Consider the following 26747-nt stretch of genomic DNA (forward strand, 5'->3'; position numbering starts at 1 on the left):
ATTGGTTGCATATATTGTATAATATCAGGCGATAATCATAAAAAACAGGGGGGGGGTTATGTAAACCGTAGAATCTAATTGGTCAGGCCTAATGTGATAAAATATATGCAAATTGTTTAAATGCTTTTGTGGGTGTAGGCCGTGTAGCAAGTGCTGGCACAAGCCACACCACTACGAAGGACTGGCCCTGCTACCAGTGACAGCATCCCCTTTTTTGTATGCCAGGTTTATAGCATAGAAAATTTTTAATAAGGATTTTTTCTTCAACATAAAGATTTTAAACTTATATTGTAGATGTAATTTACATCTACATCATGTAATTTCACCTGCTCTGCAAGTTTAATTAGGATTTGGAAGAAGGTTATGAATGCCAATTTTGACTTTAAATATAAATGATTGATTCTACCATCTTTGTCGATCATTTCCAAAAATGGATTTCATGAAAGAAAAATTTTAGTAATTTTTGAAGTTATAATTTTCGTTGCGCCACAATCTGCTGGCTGCGCCACGAACCTGATGGTGTGACGCTAAATATTGAACTTTCTTTATGCTCTGAAGCAGAGATTTTTCTTTCGTTAGTTTATATTAAAAAACATGTCAAGCTCACGGTTAAATTATCAAATTGTATGGTCTCCGCATGAAGACAATTTATTTTTGCTTGGGTCAAGTAATGATTTGAGGTTATATGAATATACGCCCAAGGTTTGTCTTTGACTCAACTATTTAAACAATTAAAAACAATTTAATAATATTCCTCGGAACATAATTAGGGATCAACAAAATTGAATTTTGTAAGTCCCTTCGTAACGGCAATGACACAAATGAAGGTATGTAAAGAACTTTTTCTTATTCTCATGTTCTTAGATTCATAGTTCTAATATTTCATTATATAGTGTTTTGATTGGTCACCTGATCCCGCTTTTCCAAGCATTGCAGCAGGATTTGCGAATGGCAAAATAGTTCTTATGCTTATCAATCTTCGTGATGAATCATCATCTTCCACTCAACAACAACAACCTTATGTGATAAATTCTAAAAATACAAAACCGTGTAACAAAGTAGTATTTTCATCAGATCCAAGATTACTAGCAACCGGATTTGACAAAGGTAGAAATGATCATGGTTTATTAATCTGGGATGTTGAAAAAGCAAAATCATCTTCGTTAATAAATGGAGATAAAGATCATGGTAGTGATACTCCCGCGGAGGTTTCTAATAAAGCTACTGGTAATGGCCCCGTCGGATTTTGTAGAGTTGAGGATAATTACCCTTATGGTATTATAAATTAAAATTGAAATCGATATTTCTACAACAAATTTATGAATCAATCCATATATGATTTTTTAATAGACATGGCAAGATTCGGAGTATTTGATCCTTCGTTGGTTTCAAAACCTTTACCTACACTAAGGTGAAGATGATTGTATACTCTTAACAAAAGACATTCACATCTTAATCCTCTGAAATTTTCTTACATTTTTTCCACGTGGCTATATTTAAAAAGATTTGATACACGTAATGATGCTATTCACAGTTTTGGATTATCGGAAAATGTCAATTCTATAAGCTGGTTTCATGCTAATTCGAACCAATTGGTTTCTGGAATGTCAGGAAGATGTTTAAGGATTTTTGATTTAAGATGTAATTACTTGAATAAACATGTTATCTTGATATTAGAAAGTATCATTAGTATCATTAATAATTTTGTTATTCGAATTCACTAGCTTCAGATCCTTCTATTACAATAACAACCAAAGCTGTTTTTGGAGTAAAAACTGACCCGTATAATGATCATAGATTTGCTAGTTTTGAAGACGGTTATATTGGGAATATATTTTTATGGGATGATCGTAAGGCCACGGAAGCAATATCCTTTTTTTCTAACTTTCTGCTTAAAAGAGAAATGTTAATTAAAAATTATTCTATATCATATCCTTAATATGTTTGTTAACTTGTTATTTAATTCACATCCTAAGTATATCCACCGAGTCACGCCCAGTTCAGATTTCATTTTCAACATCACGATCAGGTTTAATAGCGTCTTTGTCTAATGATGCTTCTTATGTAACATTATATGATATAAAAGAAACTACACATAACTTGTCCGATTTCGGTGAAATTTCTCTTGATCATCTTAATAATGGATTTGGTGGTCATGGAGGAGGCGGTGCAGGATCGGTTCCATTTAATGAGAAAAGTGGAGTTGGTTCTGGTGGAAGTACATTTAGTTTTGGCAACAAAATAGATGAGGAACTTGATACTCCTATATTATGGAAGTCCAGAAGAAGTTTGTATTAAACTTTGATTTCTGAACTTATTTTTGTACTTAAAAATATTTTGATTTATGTTTTGTTATTCCAAACCCAAAGCACAAAGATCATCAAAGTCTCTCATATCTTTTGCTTGGATACCAACTATTTCGACAACTCATTCATATCGTTTATTAGCAATAAACAAGGAGCAAACGTTTGAAACAATTGCATTAGAGGAAAGTCCAAATTTTGATTGGGATCCACAGGGAAATATAGCAATATTTAATCATAAAAAAAAAATTAATGATGAAATTCACGATAATGTCAGTAATAATGATAATCGGCATTATGAAATCGAAAATAATGATGAATCTAATTTATACCAGCATAATAACAGTAGCGGGCATAAACATCGCGTTTCCTTAGATTTGAAGACAGATAATGATTATAGCGGGAATAGGACACCCAGACCCAGTGATTCTTCTAAAAGTGAGATTATGCTGAACAATCAATTAAGAGGTATAATGACGCATCGATCTCATGATGACATGGCAAAAAAAGATGATAAGAAAGAGTTGTTAATGTCACCTTTAAAGACATTAAAGGAATTGCAAGAAGATATTTCATTTGTGATGCGTAAAAGAGCTAGAGAAGGATATTCTATGGATGTGAGTATTACAAAGTCATGTTATATTATCATACGCAAAAATATTCCATTTAACTATTCTATAGTGTCGAATTAATGAAGAAATCGTAAAGGATTCTCCAAAATTAAAAGCATTATGGGCTTGGATAGCTCGTACGTTTAGATCAATCGGAATTACTTTTTTGTAAATTTAGAAGTATGTTAAAATATTTAAAATATAAACTTTATTATGTTCTACTTAGATGCTGAAAAATCTGCTTTAGAAGGAAGAAATAGTGATTTTAATTTTCAGGGAATTCATTCAGTATGGACAGGTTAGTGTTTTGATCATTTGATACTCCTAAAATTCGCGCATTATTAAAAAAAAAAATATTTTTTTTTTTATAATATTTAGCGTCTACAAGTGGTAAAAAAACATCACCAATGACAACGCCTAAGTCATCTCCGCCAAGACCATCCGAAAGATTCGATCAAATAATTGATGCAAATGAACTTTCTATTGCAGTATCAACATCTAAATTACCACAAAGAAAGTTGGCATTGACCATATGTGGATGGGGTTTTGGAAAAAAAGAATTAGAAGAAGCACTTCAAAAGTAAAATTATTTTAATTGTTTTAAAATTCATACTTTCTTTTAATTATATTATTGAAATTATTTATGGTTCCATTAGAATGGAACGTGCGGGTACTTATGAAAAAGCTGCTGGATGGGCATTATTTCATGGTAAAACTGAGAGAGCTATTGCAGCATTAAATAATAGCAAAGGTAAATAATTTATAACCCTATAATAGGACCCGAAATATACTATAAAAAGGTTCGGGGCAAAATAATCATGTAGATCTTGCCTTTTATGGACAGGACAATTCCGGTCAAATTTTATTGCCTTTTTTTAATACTGACTAACATTCTCTTAATTACGGCCCTAAAGAATGGACTAACTACTCCTGGACTTGACCTCTATATATATTTCGGGTCTTCTCATAATTAATTGATTTTTAATTACGAATAATAAACTGACGCGTTTTTTAATTAAAGATGAACGATTGAAATTAGTATCTACTGCATTGGCCGGTTATGCTGTTAGTAATCATGATACATCCTCTCAGGCAAATTCACTTTGGAGCAAAATGTGTAGGAATTTAAGTCTCGAAATGAGCGATCCATATCTGCGAGCGATGTTTTCATATATTGCATCTGGAAATTGGTTGGACGTATTACAAGAAAAAGAACTTTCTTTACAAGATCGAATTGGCATTGCATTGAGATTTTTGGACGATGAAGAGGTATTTAATTTTAATTTAAAGTAAGGAATACTTAAAAAACTTTGATATAATTATTAAATGTCTTGATTTTATTTTTCTACCATGAATATATAGCTTAATGATTTCTTGCATAACACAACCGCAAAAGTAATTTTAGACGGTGATATAGATGGTGTCATTTTGACTGGTCTTACATCGGAAGGCGTTTCATTATTTGAAAATTATATAAATAATACATGTGATGTTCAGACAGCAAGTCTAGCGCTGAGTTTTTGTGTTCCTAAAAAATTCAAAGATACGAGAGTAATGAAATGGATAGAAAGGTAATTGAACGTGTCCATATTTGAACAGTTATAATTCTGACCATTTTGTTCAAGTTTAGTTTCTTGCTTATTTCATTCTAGTTATCGTACGTTGCTAGATCAATGGGAAATGTTCCATATACGAGCAAAATTTGATATTACTCGTGGTAAACATATGGAGTCCTCAACATCATCGGCGGCAGATATGGTGCCACCACAAGTTTACGTAAGATGTAATTTTTGCTGCCAAAGCGTTTCACACAGTTTATGGATAGGTATGAAAAAAGATAGAGTCACTTTACCTCCATATTCTGGGGCATCTGGAATGATTTTCAGACAAAAGGTAAAAAGTCGCCTACGGTATTTGGTAATGCTTTTCAATAAATGATTGCTGATTTGTTTTTTTTAAGCCCACAAGTTGTCCTGGGTGTCGAAAATCTTTACCTCGATGTTCTATATGTTTATTAAGTCTTGGAACACCCACTGATGAAAACGTAACCGCTAACTTACAACATGGATCTTCAAATGATAGTAAGTGAAAGGACAATTATTTATTAAATTAATTATTTATTAAATTTTAAATTAATAATTTTCTTTTCACAGAACCATCTGGATTCGATCTATGGTTTACGTGGTGTCAATCATGTCGTCATGGAGGACATGCTATACATATGTTACAATGGTTTCAAAAGCATAAAGTATGTCCCGTTAGTGAATGTCCATGTGAATGTGAAATAGTTGTATAGAATTGATCGATTACTTAATTAGTATTAAATGTTAAAATTTGTATTTATATAATTATTTATTCAGACTTAATAAACATAAATATATATTGTTATTTATATTCTTTAGTTAAATCAGTTAAAAAAAATTACCTCTTACAACTGATTTCATAATGTGCGGGACACTTAGCAAATTTTAAAGAACTCGGAAGTATTCGGTAAAGCTTGATATAAAATAAAAATACGCTAATTTTGGAGTACTATTCCGAGAATGGTGGTATAATTTTATCTTATTTTGAACTTTTACCGAATATTTCCGAGTTCTTTAAATTTTGCTAAGTGTCCCGTACATTATGAAATCAGCTGTAAAAATTTTAGAGTTGCCGAGAACTTGCCGGGTTATCGGGTTGTCGGCATATATTAATTTGAATGGCTTAGTAAAAAACAATACACAACATTACTGTCATCTAAATTTAGTATTATCTGTTTATGCGATTAAGCGAGATTATGACGTGATTTGATTAGTAAGATCGATTTTTTCCAGAAATTAATTTTTAATATGCGCACGAAATCATGTGCGAATGTATGAACACAGAATGATTTAATAAATCATGGACACATTACATAAAAATTATCTATTATGCTAAATTATTATTAATCAAATATTTTTAACTCAAATAGGCTTAGCGTACATAAAAGTTAAGATCGTTTCTAATTTTAGAAAATATATATCATTAGTATTGATCAACCTTAATTTCGAATTTCGAAAAATGTTTACGTACAACATTATGAAAAAAACTATAAATAAAGAAGACTTATCTTTTTTTATTATTTTTATATGATTCTTATTAAATACATAAACAATGACAGAAAATAATGAAGGGCAGACTTCGAACGGAAATAGTGTTATTAAAACATCTGATGCAGCTAGAGTTATTGTCTATACGGGAAATGTCATGAAACAAGCGAATATTAATTCTTTTAACTCTGGAAAGAATAATCAAGAAGTAATATTTTGAGAGAAAGTATTTTTTTTTTTGCAAATTTACGAAAAGTTCTTAATGAACCTTTTTTGTAGTTGGTTAGTGCACTTACTGATACGTTGAAAGCATATCTTTACACAAAACCTATGTGGACTTTTGATAAAGTAAATGGGATATTAGAAATACCTGATCCATTTTACTTTGATCAAAAATTAACGGAAGATCGTAATGAATATGAGATCACAGGTGAAATTAAAATTCATCTTATTTTTTATTTTATGAAGAAATATGAAGAAAATACTAAAAAATTATTATTTTCGATTATAATAGCAAAATTATTTTATTTACCATCGTCGTCAACCTCAGTAATCGAACCTTCACCACCTCCACAATACGTAGCACAATCAATATATCACTTATTTAAAGTACTTGGAATTAATACAATAGACACATTTATCGTTTATTTTAATGGGCTAATATTTAATTATTCTGATGAGGTCGATGGTTCTTCCTCTAATGACAATTTCACTAAAAGTGATTTTGATAATCTAATAAAAGTTTGGACAGAATTAGAAAAATTCCACGTGAATAATAGAATTCATAAATTAGGTGTTAGTGAATTTACTAAAAATAGACTAGAAAGTTTTATAAATGCGGTTGAGGTAAGTTAAAGATGATTAAAATCTAGTTTAGGTTTATAAATTTTCAATCACACTTTTTTGATGAAATTTGAATTTATTTAATAGATTTCTCCAAAGGTAAATCAAATTAATATTATAGATTGTAATAATGGGGAGATTCTTGAATTCGCTAAAAAGAATGATATAGAATTGCTTACACACCGTGATCCGACCGGTAATCTATCGATTAATAAAAAAAAATTACGTCTTAAAAAAAAATTAATCGAATTTTTTAAAAATAAATAGTTATATTGCCATCAAAAACTTTTCGAAACATTATTGAAGAAACTAATACCAATAAAATTAGTTTAAATAATGATTTATTACCGCGTTGGGTACTCAAATATTCCGTAATGATCAAATGTAGAGGTGTTGTTGCTAATAAAGGGTAATTATTATTATTTATGTATATATAAATTTCGAATTAAATCTTAAATTATTGTTATTTTTTTTATTTAGATATATTGTAATGGGAAGTACACCAAATTCAGGTTTGAATTTTACTTATACCATAGATCATTAAGAAGAAATGACGTACTTCCAAGAGATGAAATAAAGTAAAGACTAACTTTACGGTATCTAACTTTGCGGTATCTAACTTTGTAGTATCTTTGCAGTATCTAACTTTGAAGCATCAGTATCTAACTTTGCATCTGCCTATTATTATTCTGTATTACTAAAATATAAGCAATTTATTTATCATTTTTTTTGCAAATAAATTATTCTTTGGCACATTACAGGTAATTTGGGGGGTTTAACCTTGGGTTTTAACCTCGAGATGAATACCGAATTAAATTTCTAAACTTAATTTTATTGCTTATTAATTTTATTAATTATTCGGATTTGTCTTGATGAAATCAAATATAGTATGTAGATTATGTAGATTATGGAAATTACGAAAATCATTATCATTTTAGTATAAGTTAATTCGATTTATCGTTGTAAACACCACCAATTTGAGGGTGAAAAAATAGGTTATTGAAGTCGTGTTCGATCACGTGATTTTAAAATTCATCACTTAAAATTCTGCGTAAATCATGTGATCATCACATATCACATGATTGTGATTAAAGAGTTACGAAATTTATTAATTTACTGCCTATTTACAAAAAATAAATCACCTCTCTAAAAACATTGTATATTTATTGTGAAAGTGTGTGGATTTGTAATCTGTCTTTCATACTTATTAATATCAGTTACTAAACTTTTAATTCCCTTAAAACTTGTCTAAACTGCTTGTACCCATCTTTTTATTACCAATATTTTCTTGTTCTTCTACAATTTTCAATGCTCTTTAAAAAGTTGCATCTCTTGGTCATCATCATCATCACTCATTGAATTTACAATTGTGAATTGAGCAGTTTTATTATTATCCATTAAATTTGTTATATTGCTTAATGTATTATCTAAAAAAAAATAAAAAAAAGGTTTGTTATTGTTAATATAATAATATAAATATTATTTACCTCTATTTGAATTAAAAGGTGGATTTTACATGGATTTTTTACCTGGTAAAAATATAAATGGATATATCTCTTGATATTGAACTTTGTAAAAAAAAGTAGGATTAATTGTAAATTGAAAAGCATTAATTAAATACTTACAAAGAAAAAAATTGATTTTTAAAAAGTCTAAACAAGAACACATCCACTTTTCAGTATCAGTAAATATTCATTATTAATTTCTTTTTTTGAAAATTATTCCACTCCTTTTTAAAATCTTTCCACCATGAAGATTTTTCACGACCACATAAATATTTATTGTTATTGATGATGTGTAAAAAAAATATAAATTACTAAATCAAGATATGGTCAAAAAATTTTTTGAAATATTGCAATTAAAATCTATACTATTAGTTAAATCATTTTCTAAATATTCATTAGTATTGATTTCTAAAATTCTTTCAAATAATTGTTTTGATATAATTAAAAGTTCTATCTCTGTGTTAGATTAATTAGATTGTTCATATTGCAAAGTAGCTTTATGACAACATATATTACAAGTTTTAAATCAGTTACTAAGTATTTTCATTAATGTTTTTCAACATTTTTTACATTTTTATAAATTACTAGTATCACAGGTAAAACGCTGACCAATCGAATACCTACCTGATCAGTAACTTTTTTTTGATCGACCACCTGATTTATTCAATAGTTAGAAATTAGTGTATACTTCAATTAGGTATCAATAAGGTTATTACCCAATTGATAACTATTATATAATTTAAATTTACCGATTATTTTATATTTGATCAATTGGTATTTAAGTTTAACTTTTTTTAATTGTAATATTGGCTGATCAATAATATTGCTTGATCAAAATGCGATACAATGATACATGCTATATTGAATATAATGGTTTTAGCTTCAGATTACTTTCTTTTAGATGAAGTTAAAACCAATTTTTAAAAGTTAAAATCAATCTTTAACTTATTTTTTTCTTTATTTTACTTTCTAAATAAAACATTTTTAAACATTTCAATTTTTTATTTTACAGAAAGTTTTTTGATATTCCATTTTTTTTATTTGAATTTTTTATTAAAATTTATTAGAACATTTGTCAACATTCTGATTTATTAATTTTTTTATTAACATTTTGAACACTTTTTTTAAAAAAAAAATCTACTAGAACATTAACTAACATTCAGATTTTTTGATTTTTTTATCAAAATATTTTTAATGTTTTGAATGTTTTTTTTTTTAAAAAAAAATCTATCAAAATATTACCTAACATTCCGATTTATTAATTTTTTTATTAATACGTTTTTAATGTTTTGAATGTTCTTTTTTTAAAAAAAATCTATCAGAACATTAATTAATGTTCCAATTTTTTAGTTTTTTTATCGAAACGTTTTTAACATTTCAAATGTTTTTTTTTAAAAAAATCTACCAAAATGTTAACTAATGTTCCAATTTTTTAATTTTTTATCAAAACATTTTTAACATTTTGAACGTTTATTTTTCTATTAGAACGTTAATTAACATTCTGATTTATTAATTTTTTTATTAAAATATTAACATTTTAAATGTTTCTTTTTTTAAAAAAAAATCTATCAGAACATTTGTTAATGTTTCAATTTTTTGATTCTTTTATCGAAACATTTTTAGCGTTTTGAATATTAAAAAAAACCCTATTAGAACATTTATTAATATTCTGATTTATTAATTTTTTTATTGAAACATTACCTAACGTTCTGATTTTTTAATTTTTTTATCAAAATATTTTTAACATTTCAAATGTTTCTTTTTTTTAAAAAAACCTATTAGAACATTTGTTAACATTCTGATTTATTAATTTTTTTTATCAGAATATTACCTAATATCAAAATGTTTTTTTTTTAAAAAAAAAATCTATTAAAATGTTTATTAACATTCTAATTTAGTAATTTTTTATCAGAACGTTTGTTAATGTTCTGATTTTTTAATTTTTTCTCGCCCTGTAAAAAAAGTTGATCTGTTTTTTATTTTTCATCTTTAATAATCTTATATCATGGAATTTATTGAATTATTATTTATATTTTCTATAAATAGATCCATGAAAAGCTTAGTTTTTACAAAAATAACAGATAAAATTAGATTGATTCTGTTATTCTGATACTATTCTGACTTGTTTCTTTTTGTATTAGATAGATCATTGGATCTGATAAGTCTGATGAATAATAGATTATCGGATCATGATCTTTTTTTATAAAAAAAAACAAAAAAAAGTTTATTTTTTACAGAACTAATGGAATATCAGAAAGAAGGAGGAATTTTTTAAATAATGGACATTAGTGTCATTTACTAACATTCCAATTCTTTTTTTTTATTGTAGGGACCTTTAAGACGCTTCATAACTGATGAAACGTCTCAAAAGGTAAATAAAAAAGAAGAGAAAGGGTATTTTTTTAAATTAGAAATATTAGTAAACAGTACTAATGTTCCAATTCTTTTTTTTTTATTATAGGACCCTCAAGACGCTTTGAAACTGACAAAACGTTACAAATCGACTCATAATATAGTGTGACCCTGATTGTTTCCAAATAATAAAAACATATTTTGCAAATAACTTTTGATCTAGCGGTTCAATTTTAATGATCATTTTTTTATTTTGATAAGGGTAATGAGACTTAACAATTAAAAAAAGATCATTGAAATTGGAACACTAGATCCTGAGATAATAATTTTTGGAGGTCAAATCGAGTCTGAATCGAATTGAATTTCAGAGAAAAAATTTGATTCATGTGAAACATTACGAAACGTCTCAGAAGGTAAATAAAGAAGGAGAGGAAGGATATTATTTTTAAATTAAGAACATTAGTAGACAGTACTAACGTTCCAATTCTTTTTTTTATTGTAGGAACCTTCAAAACGCTTTGAAACTGATAAAACGTCTCAGAAGGTAAATAAAAAAAGGAAGGGAAATTTTTTTTTTAAATTATGGATGTTAGTGTCATTTATTAACATTCTATTTTCTTTTTTTTTATTATAGAATCCTCAAGACGCTTTAAAACTGATGAAACATCTTGAAAGGTAAATAAAAAAGGGGAGAGAAAAATTTTTTTAAATTATGGATGTTAGTGTCATTTACTAACATTTCATTTTCATTTTTTTTTATTGTAGGACCTTCAAGATGCTTTGAAACTAACAAAACATCTTAGAAGGTAAATAAAGAAGGTATAAAATTTTTTTAAATTGGAAATATTAGTAGGCATTACTAACGTTCCATTTTCAAATTTTTTTTAGGAATGATCCCAGATTTTGACACAGGTCGAAAAGTAAAAAATCAGGCATCAATCAGTCACCAATCAGGCACCAATCAGGTAGCTGATTGGTGACCGATTGATGCCTGATTTTTCACTTTTCAACCTGTATGATATAATTTTGGATTAGTAAGTTTTGAAACTTTACTAAAAATGGCCAATTTTTTGAAATGATTTTGTAATAATTTTAAAATACTACTAAAAGACATTTAATATATTAAAATGTTTTTATTATACTTTAGTTATTATTTTATAATTGTATTGTATCTAGATCTATAAAAATATCTCAAAATAATGTCACAATAATTTTTTAATGTTTTTATTATTATTTTGGATTAATTTGAAAATAACCGTCGGTGAAATTCACCAAGTGGTGAATTTCACCATATGGTATGTTTCACCATGATTTTCATATTGCATTTAAAATTTAAAATTTCGTAATTAAATATTTTATGGTGATATTCACCATTTGGTGAAATTCACCTGGTTACATAACGCGTGATTTAGTGTAATTTACCCCCTAGTAAAATCAAAAACGCCATTTTTCTTTTTTTGTTTTTTCGTGCTCTTTCTTTAAAGAAAAATCTTTTTTTTATTAGCAATAGATATCTTTGATTTGCACCCAATTTTAACATTTCAAGAAGACAATATGGAACTAGATTTACTTTGTTCTAATAGTTATAATAATAAAATGAATATCCACTCTCTTTCCGAATTTTTTAATAATAGTGTGAACCTATTTAAACCTTTTAATGAAAATTTTTCAGATACAGATCTTTTGTCATATTTTGAAACACCTTTTAATGTTGATTTTACTGATCATATTAATAGTTTACCAAATCCCAGAGAAGTTAATATTTCAGCACTAAATTCCGAACCACTTTCTAATGACAATTTTACCAACATTAATATTTCACCAAATCCTGAACAACTTCTTGATGACAATTTTTTTGAGTCAACTTCTAATATAAATTCTTCTAATAATTATCAATATAATCTCACTGTGGGTGATTATTTTGATGATTGGTCATCAGTTAAGGATGGTCATCGGTCCTACCAGTCCTACTCGGTCCTGGACCGGTCGGTCCCAGGACTTGTAGGACCGGACCGCGGTCTTGCATTTTTTTGTGGCGCAGTAGGACCGGTCTTGAGGACCGACCAGTCCTCATACCGGTCTTTATATAATAAATAATTTTTATATTGAATAAACCTATTAATCTGACAAACGTCTTCATAAAATAATATAAAGACCAGCCATTTCCAAACCAATAAATAATGACAATCACTCTTCCCACTTGTAGAGTTGCTTGTCAAAACGCTGAAACTCCAAAACTCCAAAAAAAAACGTTTAAGCGGAATATCTCATCATCCAATGATCGTAAAAGGATGAAACCACCACCATTCGAATCATTTCAGCGAGACGCGTCGAATGGTAACTAAATCATGTTTCTAGGATCGATAGATAGTCGGTAATTATTGAATTTATTATCAAATAGTTTTGCCGACGTAATTTTTTTTTTATCAATTCTAAAATCATGATTTTGATACCATTCGATGCGCCGCAGCGAGACGATTCGAATGGTGGTAAAATCATCCTTTTATAATCACTGGATAGCGAGATATTGCGTTTTGAAGTATTTTTTCTCAAAGCTTTAAATTTTGCATGACATTGTGATGATATCCAGGTGATTTGTAAAAAAAAAATTTTATATTAAAAATCATCCCAATTAGTGTTCATTTATAAAACAAGGCTATTCCTAATAAAGTTAGGGAAGAAAATCTTTTTTTATTTGCAAAAAAAAGAAAAAAGACTGATCGGTCTTAAAAAGACTGCGGTCCTTAAAAAGACCGACGGTCTTATTATATGTGATACAGGACCGAAAGACTGTGGTCCTACACTAAGATGGACCGGTCCGTCTTTTTATGGTGTAGGACCGTAGGACCGCGGTCTTCTAGGACTGATAACCATCTTTATCATCAGTTGATGCATTTATACATAATTATTGTTAAGAACGAGGATTTGGTTATCAAATTTGCCGCAGTGATAAAGACAAAGATCCGAATGACTTTACCATCCGGCGTAAGTCATATAAATGTTCATCAAGTGGTTGTTATGAAGCTCGAAAGGTAGTTGATCATACGTTATACCAATTACGTGGTACTATAAAGACTAACTGTGAATGGTATTGCAATTTCACATTTCCAAAATCAGCACAACGTGTGAAATATACTATTTTAAAAAATGTACACAATCACGAAATAAATCCTGCTCAAGTATCTCATGTTATTGCCAAATATTGGCGTTTTAGTGAAGAAATGATACAAGATTTAAAGTTCTTTATGGATTGTAAAGTAGCGCCTATTACACAGTTAGAAGTACTCAAAAAAAAGTATCCAGAACACGTATTTCACAAGCAAGACGTTTATAATGCAATTTATAAACTACGTCAGGATAATAATGAAAAGCTAGATACTACTTCATTACTTGATATTCTTTTTGAGAAAATATCTCAAGATCCACGTTAGAAGATTTTTATTCGACATTCTGGAAGTGAAAAATGATTATCTGGTATTTTCTGGATGTCTCCATTCCAACAAGAACTGTATTTGCGATTTTCTGATGTAGTGTTAAATGATAATACATGTAAGACAAATAAATATAACATGTATTTAAGCGTCTTTATGATTAAAGATAACTATGAAAAATTTAGAAATGTTGCAAACGCCCTTGTAGAAGATGAATTGGCGTCTACATACACCTGGATTTTACAATGCCTTATGAAAGCAACTAACAATATTGCGCCAAAAGCTTTTTAGACGGATTCTGAGCCAGGATTAATTAATGCTGCTGCACATGTTTTTCCATCAACACCTCATTTCTATTGCCTTTTTCATATTCGTCAGAATATAATCAAGCACCTCAAAACCAAAATACAAAACTTTAATGATTTTATTAAAGTTTTTTATTCATGCAGAAATGCATTAAGTGTGGAAATTTTTGAGCAGCGTTGGAAATCAATGATAAAAAAATTTCCTGAGTGTGAGCGTTATATGACTAGAGCATTATACGCTAATAGAATTAGTTGGGCAAAAGCATTTGCACCATTCCAATTTAATGCTGGAATACAGAGTACACAGAGTGCGTGGAAACTCGCTTCAATAGCATTATTAAAAAATTTCTTAACAATGCTAGTTCCCTTTGTGATATTGAGAAAGCTATTGATAAAAGGCATGAAGAAGAAATTAGATATTGCAAATTAACGGATATCAAGTCATTACATATGCCCTATAAAAAATATATATACGGTTAGTATACTGTATTTTCGTATTTTGCGAACAGTATATTTATAGTATTATTACCGTATGATTACAGTATTTTCACATACTGTATATATTCGGTATTCTGCACACCGTATCATATATACGGTTTGCGTACAGTATATTTTTCCAGTTTTACCCGTATGTTTTATACTTGTAAACAGTAGAAAAACCGTATGTTTTATACTTATAAACAGTATATTGTTTTATATTTTATATTGCAAACAGTATACTTTTCCAGGATAAACCGTATATTTTATACTGATAAACAGTACTTTTTTCCAGTTTAAACTGCATATTTTGTACTGATAAATAGTATATATTATTCAATTAAATCGTATATTTTATATTCGCAAACAGAATTTAAAATGCATTTATAATCAATAAAATTTTTATTAAATAATATTAAATATACAAATATTTTTTATAAATAATATAAATAAAAAACTAGTATTAAATAATATACTATTTGTAAAAAAAATAATATTAGCAAAATATAAACAAAAAAAAAGAAATTTAATTAGTAATATTATCATTATTTTAAATATAAAAAAGGAATAATAAAAGGTTAGTAAAAAAAAGAAACTTAATTAGTAATATTATCATTATTTTAAATATAAAAAAGAAATAATAAAAAGTTAGTAATATTATTAATATATTAGTTAGATATAAAAAAGTAATAAAACGATAGTAGTAATGTTAGTAATATATTAAAAAAATTAAATAAAATACATAAAAGTAAAAAAAATATAATTAATATATGTTAACATATAATATTAATATAAAAATAAAAACATAAAAAGGTGTACATATAGTTGTTTAATTAATATTGTTAAAATTCACCATTACAATTCCAGAGAGATATTAGCGAAAGTAATTGTTAATTGATATACGTGCGTATCACTTTTTTGTATAATTAGTAGTTTAGTACAAATATATATATTGTATATTATCAAAATAAGTTTTTTATTTAATTTTTATTATTATATGTTAAAATAGTTTTGGTATTCATTTTTATTGTCTTTTTTTTTCTAAAAAAAAGAAGAGAAAAGAATATTTTTGAAAAAATAAACAAAAAATAAACAATAACGTGTTATTAATGCATGTGATCAGCGATCAGCTGAATTTTAATTGGTTAAATATAGAAATGCGAAAATTAAAAAGCAGAAGTATTTTTTTAAAATTTAAATCATACAGATTGTTTTTAAAGTTCAATTAGTAATTTAAAAGTTCTTTTTTTTAATAAGAAAATTTGTAAAAATTTTTTTTAATACTGCTTAATTTTTAAATTAAAGCCTTAATACTAAATTAGTTAAATTAGAATTAAGAAAAATTTGTAAGAATTTTCTTTGATACTGCTTAATTTTTAAATTAAAGCCTTAATATTAAATTAGTTAAATTAGAATTAAGCAGTATTAAGAAAATTCGCAAGAATTTTCCTTAATACTGCTTAATAGTTAAATTAGAATTAGGGAGCTTACACATATTATGTAATTATTATAGGGGGGGAGGGGTAGTTAAAATTTTACGTTACACTTATTTAAATCATATGATTTATAAATATTATAATTTGATTGGTTATGAAATCTAACAGGGGGGGGGGTAAGGTTTATAATAAAATGAATATTACGTGATATGTGTAACTCCCCTTAACATATGGGCTGATTTATGGAATTAAGTTTTTATATTCAAAAAACTAACTTTATTAAGCAAATGCAAATACAAGTTACATGAAAATGATAGATTCACACCAGCTGACATAAATAAAATTGATTTGATTATATTATTTTTTGATTTTTTTTAATAATATCATTAAAATTAAAAAATTTAAATATAATTGTCATGACAAAATATTGAATAACTTAACGTGTATCTGTGCTAGATGAATGAATTTATATTCATTAGAAAGAGGTAATCAAGAGCTATCTATAAACCAAATATCGCATGAATTGAATCACAAGTTGCTGAATAATTACGTTCAATGTATTTGTTTTTAACTTTTGACTTTGATCGTTAATATCTTCACATCTAGTAATTCAATTTGAATGATCTTTTTTCGTTCAGGTAGTTTAGGTTCTGGCCTTTCATATGAATATAAATATATGTGTTTAGCATGTATTTACGCTGATATATTAACGATTTTGTTAATTGAATAAAACTCTGATACAAAAATTTTTAAAATTATAATTCTTACCAAAAGATGATCTTTACAGGTATTATTGAGCTCTTTTTACTTTACTTAATAAGGTTTTATTTGCTATTTCTGTTTTAAATTGAATAAATTAATAAAATCAATTTTAAAAAGTAATTAACAAGTAGAATAAAATCAGTATAGTAAAAAACAAAAAAAAACATCTCAAAAACTCTAAAGCATAACTCACATTTTTATTTTGTATATTTTTACTAAAAAAAAGAAGGAACTAAGGTTAAAAATAAATGAAAAAAGATTTTTCTTATTAATATAAATTATTAATATTTGTTTTCTTAATTATTTATGCCTATAAACTTTTCTAAGTCACCTAACAAAAATCTGATTGAAAAGTGATTGAAAAGTGATTGAAAAGTGATTAAAAAAGAAAGTAGTTGCCATTGTTATTTTTGAATAAACGTTAAAAAATTTTTTTTTATTTTTTGATAGATTTAGATCATCTGATTATGTAACACATATAATTTAAGCTTGTGAAACATAATTCTTGTTAAAATGTGCAAATCTTTATGAAAATCTTAATTTTGGCTAATTCCACAAATTGGCGAATATAAGCAGTATTAAGAAAAATTCGCAAGAATTTTCCTTGATACTGCTTAATTTTTAAACTAAAGCCTTAATACTATTAAATTAGTTAAATTAGAATTAAGCAGTATTAAGAAAAATTCGCAAGAATTTTCCTTGATACTGCTTAATTTTTAAATTAAAGCCTTAATACTAAATTAGTTAAATTAGAATTAAGCAGTATTAAGAAAAATTCGCAAGAATTTTCCTTGATACTGCTTAATTTTTAAATTAAAGCTTTAATACTAAATTAGTTAAATTAGAATTAAGCAGTATTAAGAAAAATTCGCAAGAATTTTCCTTGATACTGCTTAATTTTTAAATTAAAATCTTAATACTAATTTATAAAAATGATTTATAATTGAGTTTTGAATTTAGTATTATCAATCAGACTTTGAACTTAAAAATTAAACAGTATTAACAAAAATTCTTGCGAATTTTTAATAATTGTGATTTTACATCAGTAAGTTTTTGGGTAGTATATATTAGTGGATACTAGTATTGTTTGATGCTTTAAAGTGTAGAAAAACTTACGTCAAATAAATAAAAACTGGCAAAAAAATCAGATAGCCAATTTTTGGCTATATTTGTCCGATTTGTAACTTTTTGTAGCTGATTTTTTAGTACGAATTGACAAAAATTGGATATGCCAATTTTTAAATTGCATATTCAAATCGGATTGCTGATTTTAGCTATATTTGTCTGATTTGTGACTTTTTACAGCCGTATTACCAATTCTTAACTACATTTTTCAGTTTTTTCACTATACAAAAAAATTGTATATACTGTACATTATGAAATATATATTTTTATAAAAAATTATATTGTAATATTGAATTAAATTTTAAAAAATATTTTATTAAGCAATATTAAATAAAAAACTAATCTTAAATAATTAAATTTTAAACAAAATACATTTAAGAATATAAATTTACTTGTAATTCAATGTAATATGCACAATTATAAAAATTAATAATTCCACAAATATTAACTGTACCTTCATTAAAATAAATATTCAAGTAGATTCTAAGCTGCTGAACAATTTTCAATTAATAAATGAAGTCGATTTGCTTTGGCTAAAGTGCTCAAAATACGCTCTGAAGTGACAAAACGGAAAAAAATAAAATTCGTGAATGAGTACCGTTGTGAAAATCGTGAATAACTCATCAAGTATTAACTGTACCTTCGTGAAAATTAATATTCAAGTAGATTTTGACATGCTGAACAATATTCAATTAATATAAGAAGTCGATTTACTTTGACTAAAGTGCTCAAAATACGCTCTGAAGTGACAAAATAGAAAAAATAAAATTCGTGAATGAGTACCGTTGTGGAAATCGTGAATAACTCATCAAGTATTAACTGTACCTTCGTAAAAATTAATATCCAAGTAGATTTTGACATGATGAACAACTTTCAATTAATATAAGAAGTCGATTTACTTTGGCTAAAGTGCTCAAAATACGCTCTGAAGTGACAAAACGGAAAAAAATAAAATTCGTGAATGAGTACCGTTGTGAAAATCGTGAATAACTCATCAAGTATTAATTGTACCTTCGTGAAAATTAATATTCAAGTAGATTTTGACATGCTGAACAACATTCTATTAATATAAAAAGTTAGTTTACTTTGGATAAAGTGCTCAAAATACACTCTGAAGTGACAAAATGGAAAAAAATAAAATTCGTGAATGAGTACCGTTGTGAAAATCGTGAATAACTCATCAAGTATTAACTGTACCTTCGTGAAAATTAATATTCAAGTAGATTTTGACATGCTAAACAACTTACAATTAATATAAGAAGTTGATTTACTTTGGCTAAAGATCTCAAAATACGTTCTGAAGGTAAAAAAATTTGTAACTTAATACTACTGTATTATATAAAAAATGTAAATAATTCCAAAAATATTAACTGTACTTTTATGAAGATTAATATCTTAACAGTTTTGAACTTACTGAACTACTTTTAATTAAAAGAATAAGATTTACTTTAACCAAAATGCTCAAACCATACTTTGAAATATGTGTAAAAAAAATATAATATTTGTTTATATTTTAAATTATGAGTTATTTAATTTAAATGTGTTTATATTTAAGAAAAAAAATATTTTAATTCTATTTTATAAAGTATTTAAAAAGTATTTTAGTAAAGTTTTTGAGGCAAAAAAATAATTATAACTGAAATAAAAAAAAATCTAAGTTAATAAATAAATATTAAACCATAATACATAATCATACGTTATATATTAAAATTAGAAATTTTATATTAAAATCGAAAAATCCTACTACAAATAGCCTAAAATTGGCAATTTCATGTTAAAAATCAGAAATATTATATTAAAATCAAAAATATTTATTAAAATCGGAAATATTATATTAAAATTGCCAAAAAATCAGATAGCCATATTAAAAAGGGCAAAAATCTGATTTTTATTTATTTGACCTGTGTATATCTGTAGAAAATACGTTATAAACGTATGAATTTTAATATACTGTAGAATAATACGTATACCGTATCCTTCATTTACAATATTTTTGTGAACCGTATACAAAATACTGATATACAGTAGAAATGGTATACGTTATAGACGTATGAATTTAATATACCGTATCACACAGTATGTTTACCGTATACTTTATTGTATTTTTTACTAAACACATTTTGCAAACAGTATACATTATACTGATATGCCGTATGTAAAAATGCGAACTGTATCAAAAATACGTATATACAGTGTAAAAACCGTATACATATTTTTTATAGGGATGACAATTGGGCTTCCACACCTTTCTTCTCAATTCTTTTCAAGCATTGATAGGGTTATTGTTGAGTTTTTACCACCACTTATATTATCAATGCAGCAGTTTCAAATTTCACAAGCATTTACCTATGAGGGACAATTAACATCTTATTTATCTGAGGTATGTGTTAGTATATTTGATATAATGTATTAAATGCAGCATTTACTGATAGTTTATTTCATTTATTATAGGATTCATGTTCTAATAACACTATAGAAGATAATTTTATATAAGATGTGGTTGATGAACTACAGATGACATTAAAAGCTTTATTAATTGATATGGACACATTAAAGATTGTTGAAACATGGAAAATTTGTCGAGTAAGTGGTCTTTCCCATAAAGACAATCTTGTAGTTCTTTTTGATGATGGGACGCATCTATGTACTTGTGTAGAGACAATCACAAAAGGGATAGTATGTCAGCATTTCTGGAGAGTCATGCTTTATTCGAATATGGCAAAATTCCATATCAGCATCATACCCATCAGATTATATAAAGATGAAATTTTGATAAAATTAGACGAAGCTCTTGAAAAATCGCCAGTTCTTACAGCAATAGAACTGCCTACCAATAATACAACATTACCTCATGAAGTGAATTTTACTCTTCAAGGATTAAGACACATTCAACAATCTGGTTATAAAGAAAATGTTCAGCAAATAGTTCCTCAGAGAAACCGATTTGGAGTAGCATTCTCAACTGCTAAAATAGCAATTAATGTTGCTTTAGAAACTAAAAGTGATAATGAGTTGGTTCAATTGTTGAAAGATTTTATTTCATCTAAAAAAAATTGTAACAGTAGCGTAAGAAATAATGAGAACAATCAAGATAATAATGAAATTGTTCCCTTACAACAATGTTTGATTGATGAAGTTACGGATCCTCATGTTATTAAGATTCGAGGTGCTCCATGTAAAAAAAGAATCAAAAGCGCTATAGAGATATCAAATAACAAAAGAGTGATGCGTGAAATTACAAGTGAAATTAATAATAATGTACAGAATACTAACGAGACATTAAGGCAACAACGCAAATGTTTATCATGTGGGAAGGCTAGTCATTATCAAAAAAAATGTCCAAATCGATGTTGATTAATGTATATATGTTAGTAATTATTAGAAACAGCAGTAGCGGTAATTTTATAGGTATCGTGTAAATACGCAAAAAAATATGGCGAATGTAGGGTTTTATAAATTTAAACGTAGTTTCATCATTTAGTATAATAAAATTTCAAATATATACGTTTAATTAATAAAATTGCCTTTATTATAAAATTTTGTATCACTAAAATTGCGATAAATTAAAAATATGATGAAAATTCACCGATATGGTGAAATTCACCGATGTGGTGAATTTCACCGCTGGTTAGCGTTAAGATCACCCTATTATTTTATTATTATAATATAATTAACTTTGATATTATTTTAATATTTTAATTTTAAAAATACCTTAAATATATTTTGATATATTTTAAAAATTTTACAAAATAATTGCACAATTGTTTTGAAAGCTATTGTATCTAGGTCTATAAAAATATTTCAAAAAATTGGCAATTTTTAGTAAAGAAGTTTAGCTTAACTTTTGAAACTTTTAATATTTTTTTTTTAATTTGGAGCATGTTTATTATAGTTTTATCTTAAACTTTGTTCAAATTTAGGTACATTAGCTTCGATCTTTGGACTTGGACTTTAAATTGGTAATGGTAAGTTTTAAAAAGCTTAGCTTCAAACTTTTTTTTTAAAAAAAAAATATTTAACTTTTTTTTTTCTTTGTTTTTTAGATACTATTGGTAAGGATGGGCCCTCAAATGATTTTTCAAATCCACAATATTGCAGATTTTGGAGTCAAATTGCGGTTAGTAATCCGCAATTCCACAATTCTGATTGGCTAATATTTTTAAATAATAAATTATTTTTTAAACGTTTATAACGATAAATAAATAAAAATGTTTTTTAAATCAATATAATAAATTTATTTATTTATTTATTTATTTGTTTATCATTCGTCTTAAGCATAGACCGATATTTTTCTAAATTGCATAGCTGTGCCATTTCTTAGAAAAAATTCTGGACAATTTTGTCCATTTTTAAAATAAGTCTTTCTGCTATATATATTTTCATCCAGCAACCCTATAAAAAGAAAAGAAATGTTAGTGACGTTTCTTTTTAAAGAAAATTAGCAACAAACATCTTTTCCTTCAGTTCTCCCTTACCTCAATTTCAAAATTCTGGTCGTGTCTTTAATTATTAAAACCCTACGAAAAGAAAAAAAAAATAAATTAATTAAATTTGTCAAAAAAAAATAACGAAAATTTTCCGGTCCTCCCTTACCTCAATCCAGAATTCTGGTCATACTTTTTATCTGGCAACTCTACAAAAACGAAAAAAAAAATAAATTAGTGAAAATTATTAAAAAAAGTAACAAAATCCCTTCCCAGTCCTCCCTTACCTTAATTCCAGAAGTTTGGTCGTACTTTTCGTTTGGCAACTCTACAAAAATGAAAAAAAATAAATTAGTTTGAAAATATTAAAAAAAAAAGCAACAAAAACCCTTTCCGGTCCTTCCTTACCTTAATTTCAAAAGTCCGGTCATGCTTTTCTTCTAGCAACTCAACAAAAACAAAAAAAAAATAAATTAGTTATTAAAAAAAATAATGAAAACCCTTCCCGGTCTTCCCTTATCTTGAGCTTTTCATCCGGCAACACTACAAAAATGAAAAAAAATAAATTAAAAAAAAAATAACAAAAATCCTTCCCGGTCCTTCTCTTACCTCAATTTCAAAAGTCCGGCCATACTTTTCGTCCGGCAACTCTACAAAATCAAAAAAAAAAAAATTTATTAAAAAAAACAACTTGCTGTCCAGTTTCTCCTTATCTACATGACTCCATTTTAAAAAGTTCAGTCATAATTTTTGTCCAGAAACTTCAATAAAAAAGAAAAAGAGATCATCAGATGATTTGTACTATGCAATTCATCTGATAATCTGTGTCAGATTGGTGGACTATAATTGGCAAATCCACAAATCCGCAAATGTTCTACAATTTCGTAAAGTACCGCAATTATACCGCAATTGAATTGCGGTACTTTAGATCATTTGCGGAATTGCGAAATATTTGCGAAATTGCGAACAATTGCGAATTGCGGATTTGCGGATATTTAGACTTCAAAATCCGCAATGTTCTGCAATACCGCAAATCGCAATTATTCTGCAATTGCCTATTTGCGGCGTCATCCTTAACTATTGGTTCCCTTAGATTTGGATTAGTAACGGTAAATTTCAAAAAAAAAAAATATTTAATTTTTTTCTGTTTTTTTTAGACACTATCAGTTATTAGTTCTGATTTTTAAAATTAGATCGATAATGGTAAGTTTTGAAAAGTTTCATTTTAAAACCTTTTTTAATTAAAAAAATATTTATTTTTTTTTTCTTTATTTTTTTTAAGTACCATTGTCTCTGATCTTAGACTTGGATTTGAATCAGTGAATTTGAAAAGTTTCATTTCAAAACTTTTTTCTAGAAAAGTTTTGAAAGTATAAGAATGATAATATTAGTAAATATATATGGAATTATTAAATAATATACTGATTTTTGTAATTTTAATATTTTAATGTAAATTTTAAATAGTTTTAAATAAAAATGCATTGTTATAAATTAATCAAAAAATAATCAATCAGTACACTGACATTTAATTAAAAAGTTATTAATTGGTATACTGATATATCAAATAGTAAATATCCTACTTTACTAAAAATGGCCAATTTTTTGAAATGATTTTGTAATAATTTTAAAATACTACTAAAATACATTTAATATATTAAAATGTTTTTATTATACTTTAGTTATTATTTTATAATTGTATTGTATCTAGATCTATAAAAATATCTCAAAATAATGTCACAATAATTTTTTAATGTTTTTATTATTATTTTATTATTATAATACTAGGAAAACGGAAACCGTTGAGGGTCCGTCGCTTAATACGTTTACATACATATATAAATGGTTACACAAAATGTGTTGCTAAAAATAAAGCGTTACAAAAAATGTGATACAAAGCATAAAGGAAATAGCAAAGGGGCTAAATTATGGTGGACAATAAGGTGGAAGGAAGGAAAAATACATGGGTTAAACCGGTACTGCAAATTTATCTAGTTCTGTACAATAAATAGTCCTTCGCTACGCTCTGGACAATAATTAACTTTGATATTATTTTAATATTTTAATTTTAAAAATACCTTAAATATATTTTGATATATTTTAAAAATTTTACAAAATAATTGCACAATTGTTTTGAAAGCTATTGTATCTAGGTCTATAAAAATATTTCAAAAAATTGGCAATTTTTAGTAAAGTATTAGTAACTATTAATACTTAATTGTTTTCTTGAATATCCCAATTGGTATTCAAGTATCCTTCTTTTACGCTATTTTTTGGCAGCAATCAGATTTACTGATTAATGAAAATTTAAAAAAAAATAGGGATCAATTGGATGGAATTTGGTCACTTGATTAGTTTCCAATTTGACATCATTTGACTAATAAGTAGTTATAATATCTATATTGAAAGTGAAAAAGTGAAACTTTAATAAAAGTTTAATTAACTAATATTTATGTAAATTACGTAACTCTTTAATTACAATCATGTTAAGAAAGCTAACTAAAGATTGCAGATTTTACTGAAGGAAGGTTTTACTTTGGTTTTACCAAAGTATAGTACAGAAGAGATTAGTCTGTTTTTAGTTAGATAATAATCTTAGATAGAATTTATTTAAAGTTTTTTTAGCAATTTTGCTTTTCCCTTATTTGTTTTCTAAGTAGTAGTAATTTATTTTTTCTGTATATATATATATTAGTTCGATTACTCAGTTATAGAGGATTGAAAGATTTATTCTTTTTCTACTCTAAGTATTTACATGTTAATTATAGAAATCTTAGAATTTCAAATAATTAAAATAATTACAATCATATAATATGTAATAATCACATGATTTATGCAGAATTTTTTGGAGGTGTAGTCAGTGATGTGACGGGACAGTGTCCCACAAAATTTTAATGTCCTGTCCAAGTCCAATTTCATTTGTCCCATCCTGTTCCGTCTAAAATATTGTTCAATTTATTAATATTATATATAAATCATATATCCTCTTATAATGAATTTTTATCCTGGACATCAACAACATCTTGTTCAAGTCCTGAACTGTCCTGTCCTGTCACATCTAAGGACATGTCCCAGTCCCGATCACAACACTGGGTGTAGTTCTATATTATATCCATCTCACATGACTTTAAAATTTGTTACCAGCATCACACCTAGTGTTGTTAAGTTTAAGTCACGTCACAGCTCGCCGAACCGTACCAATGGGGTCAATCGACTTGCACAAGTTGCAACTTGAGGCTGGCTAAGTTGAAGCGGGCTGATGGGACTGATGGTCTGGCCGGCATTACAAAAAATTACAAAAATTTTGGCCCACGTTATGAATCAGTGCACAAAGATTTTTCCTTGTGTGATTTATGATTCTGGCCAGCACTACAAATTTGGCCAGAATAATAGCCACCCATCGGTCCCATTGGCCCGCTGCAATTTTAATCAGTTCAGTCTGACTTGGCGTGACTTCTATTGGCCCAGCTTGAAAGTCAGTCTGAGTCAGACCGTTAACAACACTAATCACATCTTCTTGTATATAAAATCCTTATTTGTCATGTATTATTTGTCATATGCTTAATTTCTTAATGCTAGTTAAGACATATAATACTGGTTAAAAATCATATAAGATGGAAATTTTTTATTAAATCTATTGTGAAAAATTATTTGTTATACAGTCAACTCCCTCTATAGTCACTCCCGTTATAGTCACATTCTACTATATAGTCACACCAGTTGAATGTTCAAAACACTTTATTATTAAAAACTATCCTATATAGTCACAATCTATCTATAGTCACTATCACACCTATCCTCAAAAATCTTATATTAAAAAAAACCGTTTATAATCACAGTTATATAAAGAATATATTAAATAACTTGGCATCTAATAATCGTACAAAGATGTATCATAGCTTGTTAGAATCGTCTCACTGAGATGAATCGAATGGTGGTAGTTTTATCCTTTTGCGATCACTGGCTGATGAGTTATTCAACAAAATGTTAAGCATCGGCATTATTATATTTCTTAATTTACGCTTTACTGCGCCATTTAACATTTTGCTAAATTTCTCGGTACCTAGTGATTGTAAAAAGACGATTAATAGCTCGTTGGAATCGC

At 26.9% G+C, this 26747-nt stretch overlaps 4 protein-coding genes across 5 annotated transcripts; all 4 read left to right on the top strand.

Annotated features, from left to right (window-relative positions):
* Positions 1–594: 594 nt before the first annotated feature.
* On the top strand, positions 595–5308 carry OCT59_029542 (uncharacterized protein; the record flags this gene model as incomplete). The annotated part of the gene is made up of 17 exons (XM_066144665.1): positions 595–702; positions 771–827; positions 894–1275; positions 1351–1411; positions 1505–1641; positions 1725–1850; positions 2030–2287; positions 2370–2920; positions 2985–3051; positions 3141–3212; positions 3293–3494; positions 3571–3665; positions 3936–4183; positions 4277–4485; positions 4567–4807; positions 4875–4995; positions 5068–5308. The coding sequence occupies 17 exons, from the start codon at positions 595–597 to the stop codon at positions 5208–5210; spliced, it is 3078 nt and encodes a 1025-aa protein (XP_065994753.1). The 3' UTR covers positions 5211–5308.
* A 657-nt stretch (positions 5309–5965) lies between these two features.
* On the top strand, positions 5966–7987 carry OCT59_029543 (uncharacterized protein). Of its 2 annotated transcripts, XM_025309648.2 has the most exons (6): positions 5966–6193; positions 6265–6415; positions 6500–6831; positions 6916–7024; positions 7096–7237; positions 7309–7987. In XM_025309648.2, exons 1-6 carry the CDS (start codon positions 6050–6052, stop codon positions 7370–7372), a joined length of 942 nt encoding a protein of 313 aa, XP_025166238.2. In that variant the 5' UTR covers positions 5966–6049; the 3' UTR covers positions 7373–7987. The 2 variants fall into 2 exon arrangements, with proteins under 2 accessions (XP_025166238.2, XP_065994754.1); XM_066144672.1 differs by having other exon boundaries at positions 6916–7237.
* Positions 7988–12239: 4252 nt separating this feature from the next.
* On the top strand, positions 12240–14116 carry OCT59_029544 (uncharacterized protein; the record flags this gene model as incomplete). Its single annotated transcript, XM_066144679.1, has 2 exons — positions 12240–12597; positions 13602–14116. The coding sequence occupies 2 exons, from the start codon at positions 12240–12242 to the stop codon at positions 14114–14116; spliced, it is 873 nt and encodes a 290-aa protein (XP_065994755.1).
* Positions 14117–20788: 6672 nt separating this feature from the next.
* OCT59_029545 (uncharacterized protein) lies at positions 20789–21575 on the top strand (the record flags this gene model as incomplete). The annotated part of the gene is made up of 2 exons (XM_066144686.1): positions 20789–20804; positions 21004–21575. The coding sequence occupies 2 exons, from the start codon at positions 20789–20791 to the stop codon at positions 21573–21575; spliced, it is 588 nt and encodes a 195-aa protein (XP_065994756.1).
* Positions 21576–26747: the final 5172 nt, after the last annotated feature.

Source organism: Rhizophagus irregularis, chromosome 9, assembly GCF_026210795.1.
Source record: "Rhizophagus irregularis chromosome 9, complete sequence".
Classification (NCBI taxonomy): Eukaryota; Fungi; Glomeromycota; class Glomeromycetes; order Glomerales; family Glomeraceae; genus Rhizophagus; species Rhizophagus irregularis.

Coding starts and splice junctions, on each gene's coding strand:
- OCT59_029543 (XM_025309648.2), top strand. CDS start 6,050: ATGACAGAAAATAATGAAGGGCAGACTTCGAACGGAAATAGTGTTATT. Junction 6,194..6,264: donor CTGGAAAGAATAATCAAGAA/GTAATATTTTGA, acceptor CCTTTTTTGTAG/TTGGTTAGTGCACTTACTGA. Junction 6,832..6,915: donor GTTTTATAAATGCGGTTGAG/GTAAGTTAAAGA, acceptor TTTATTTAATAG/ATTTCTCCAAAGGTAAATCA.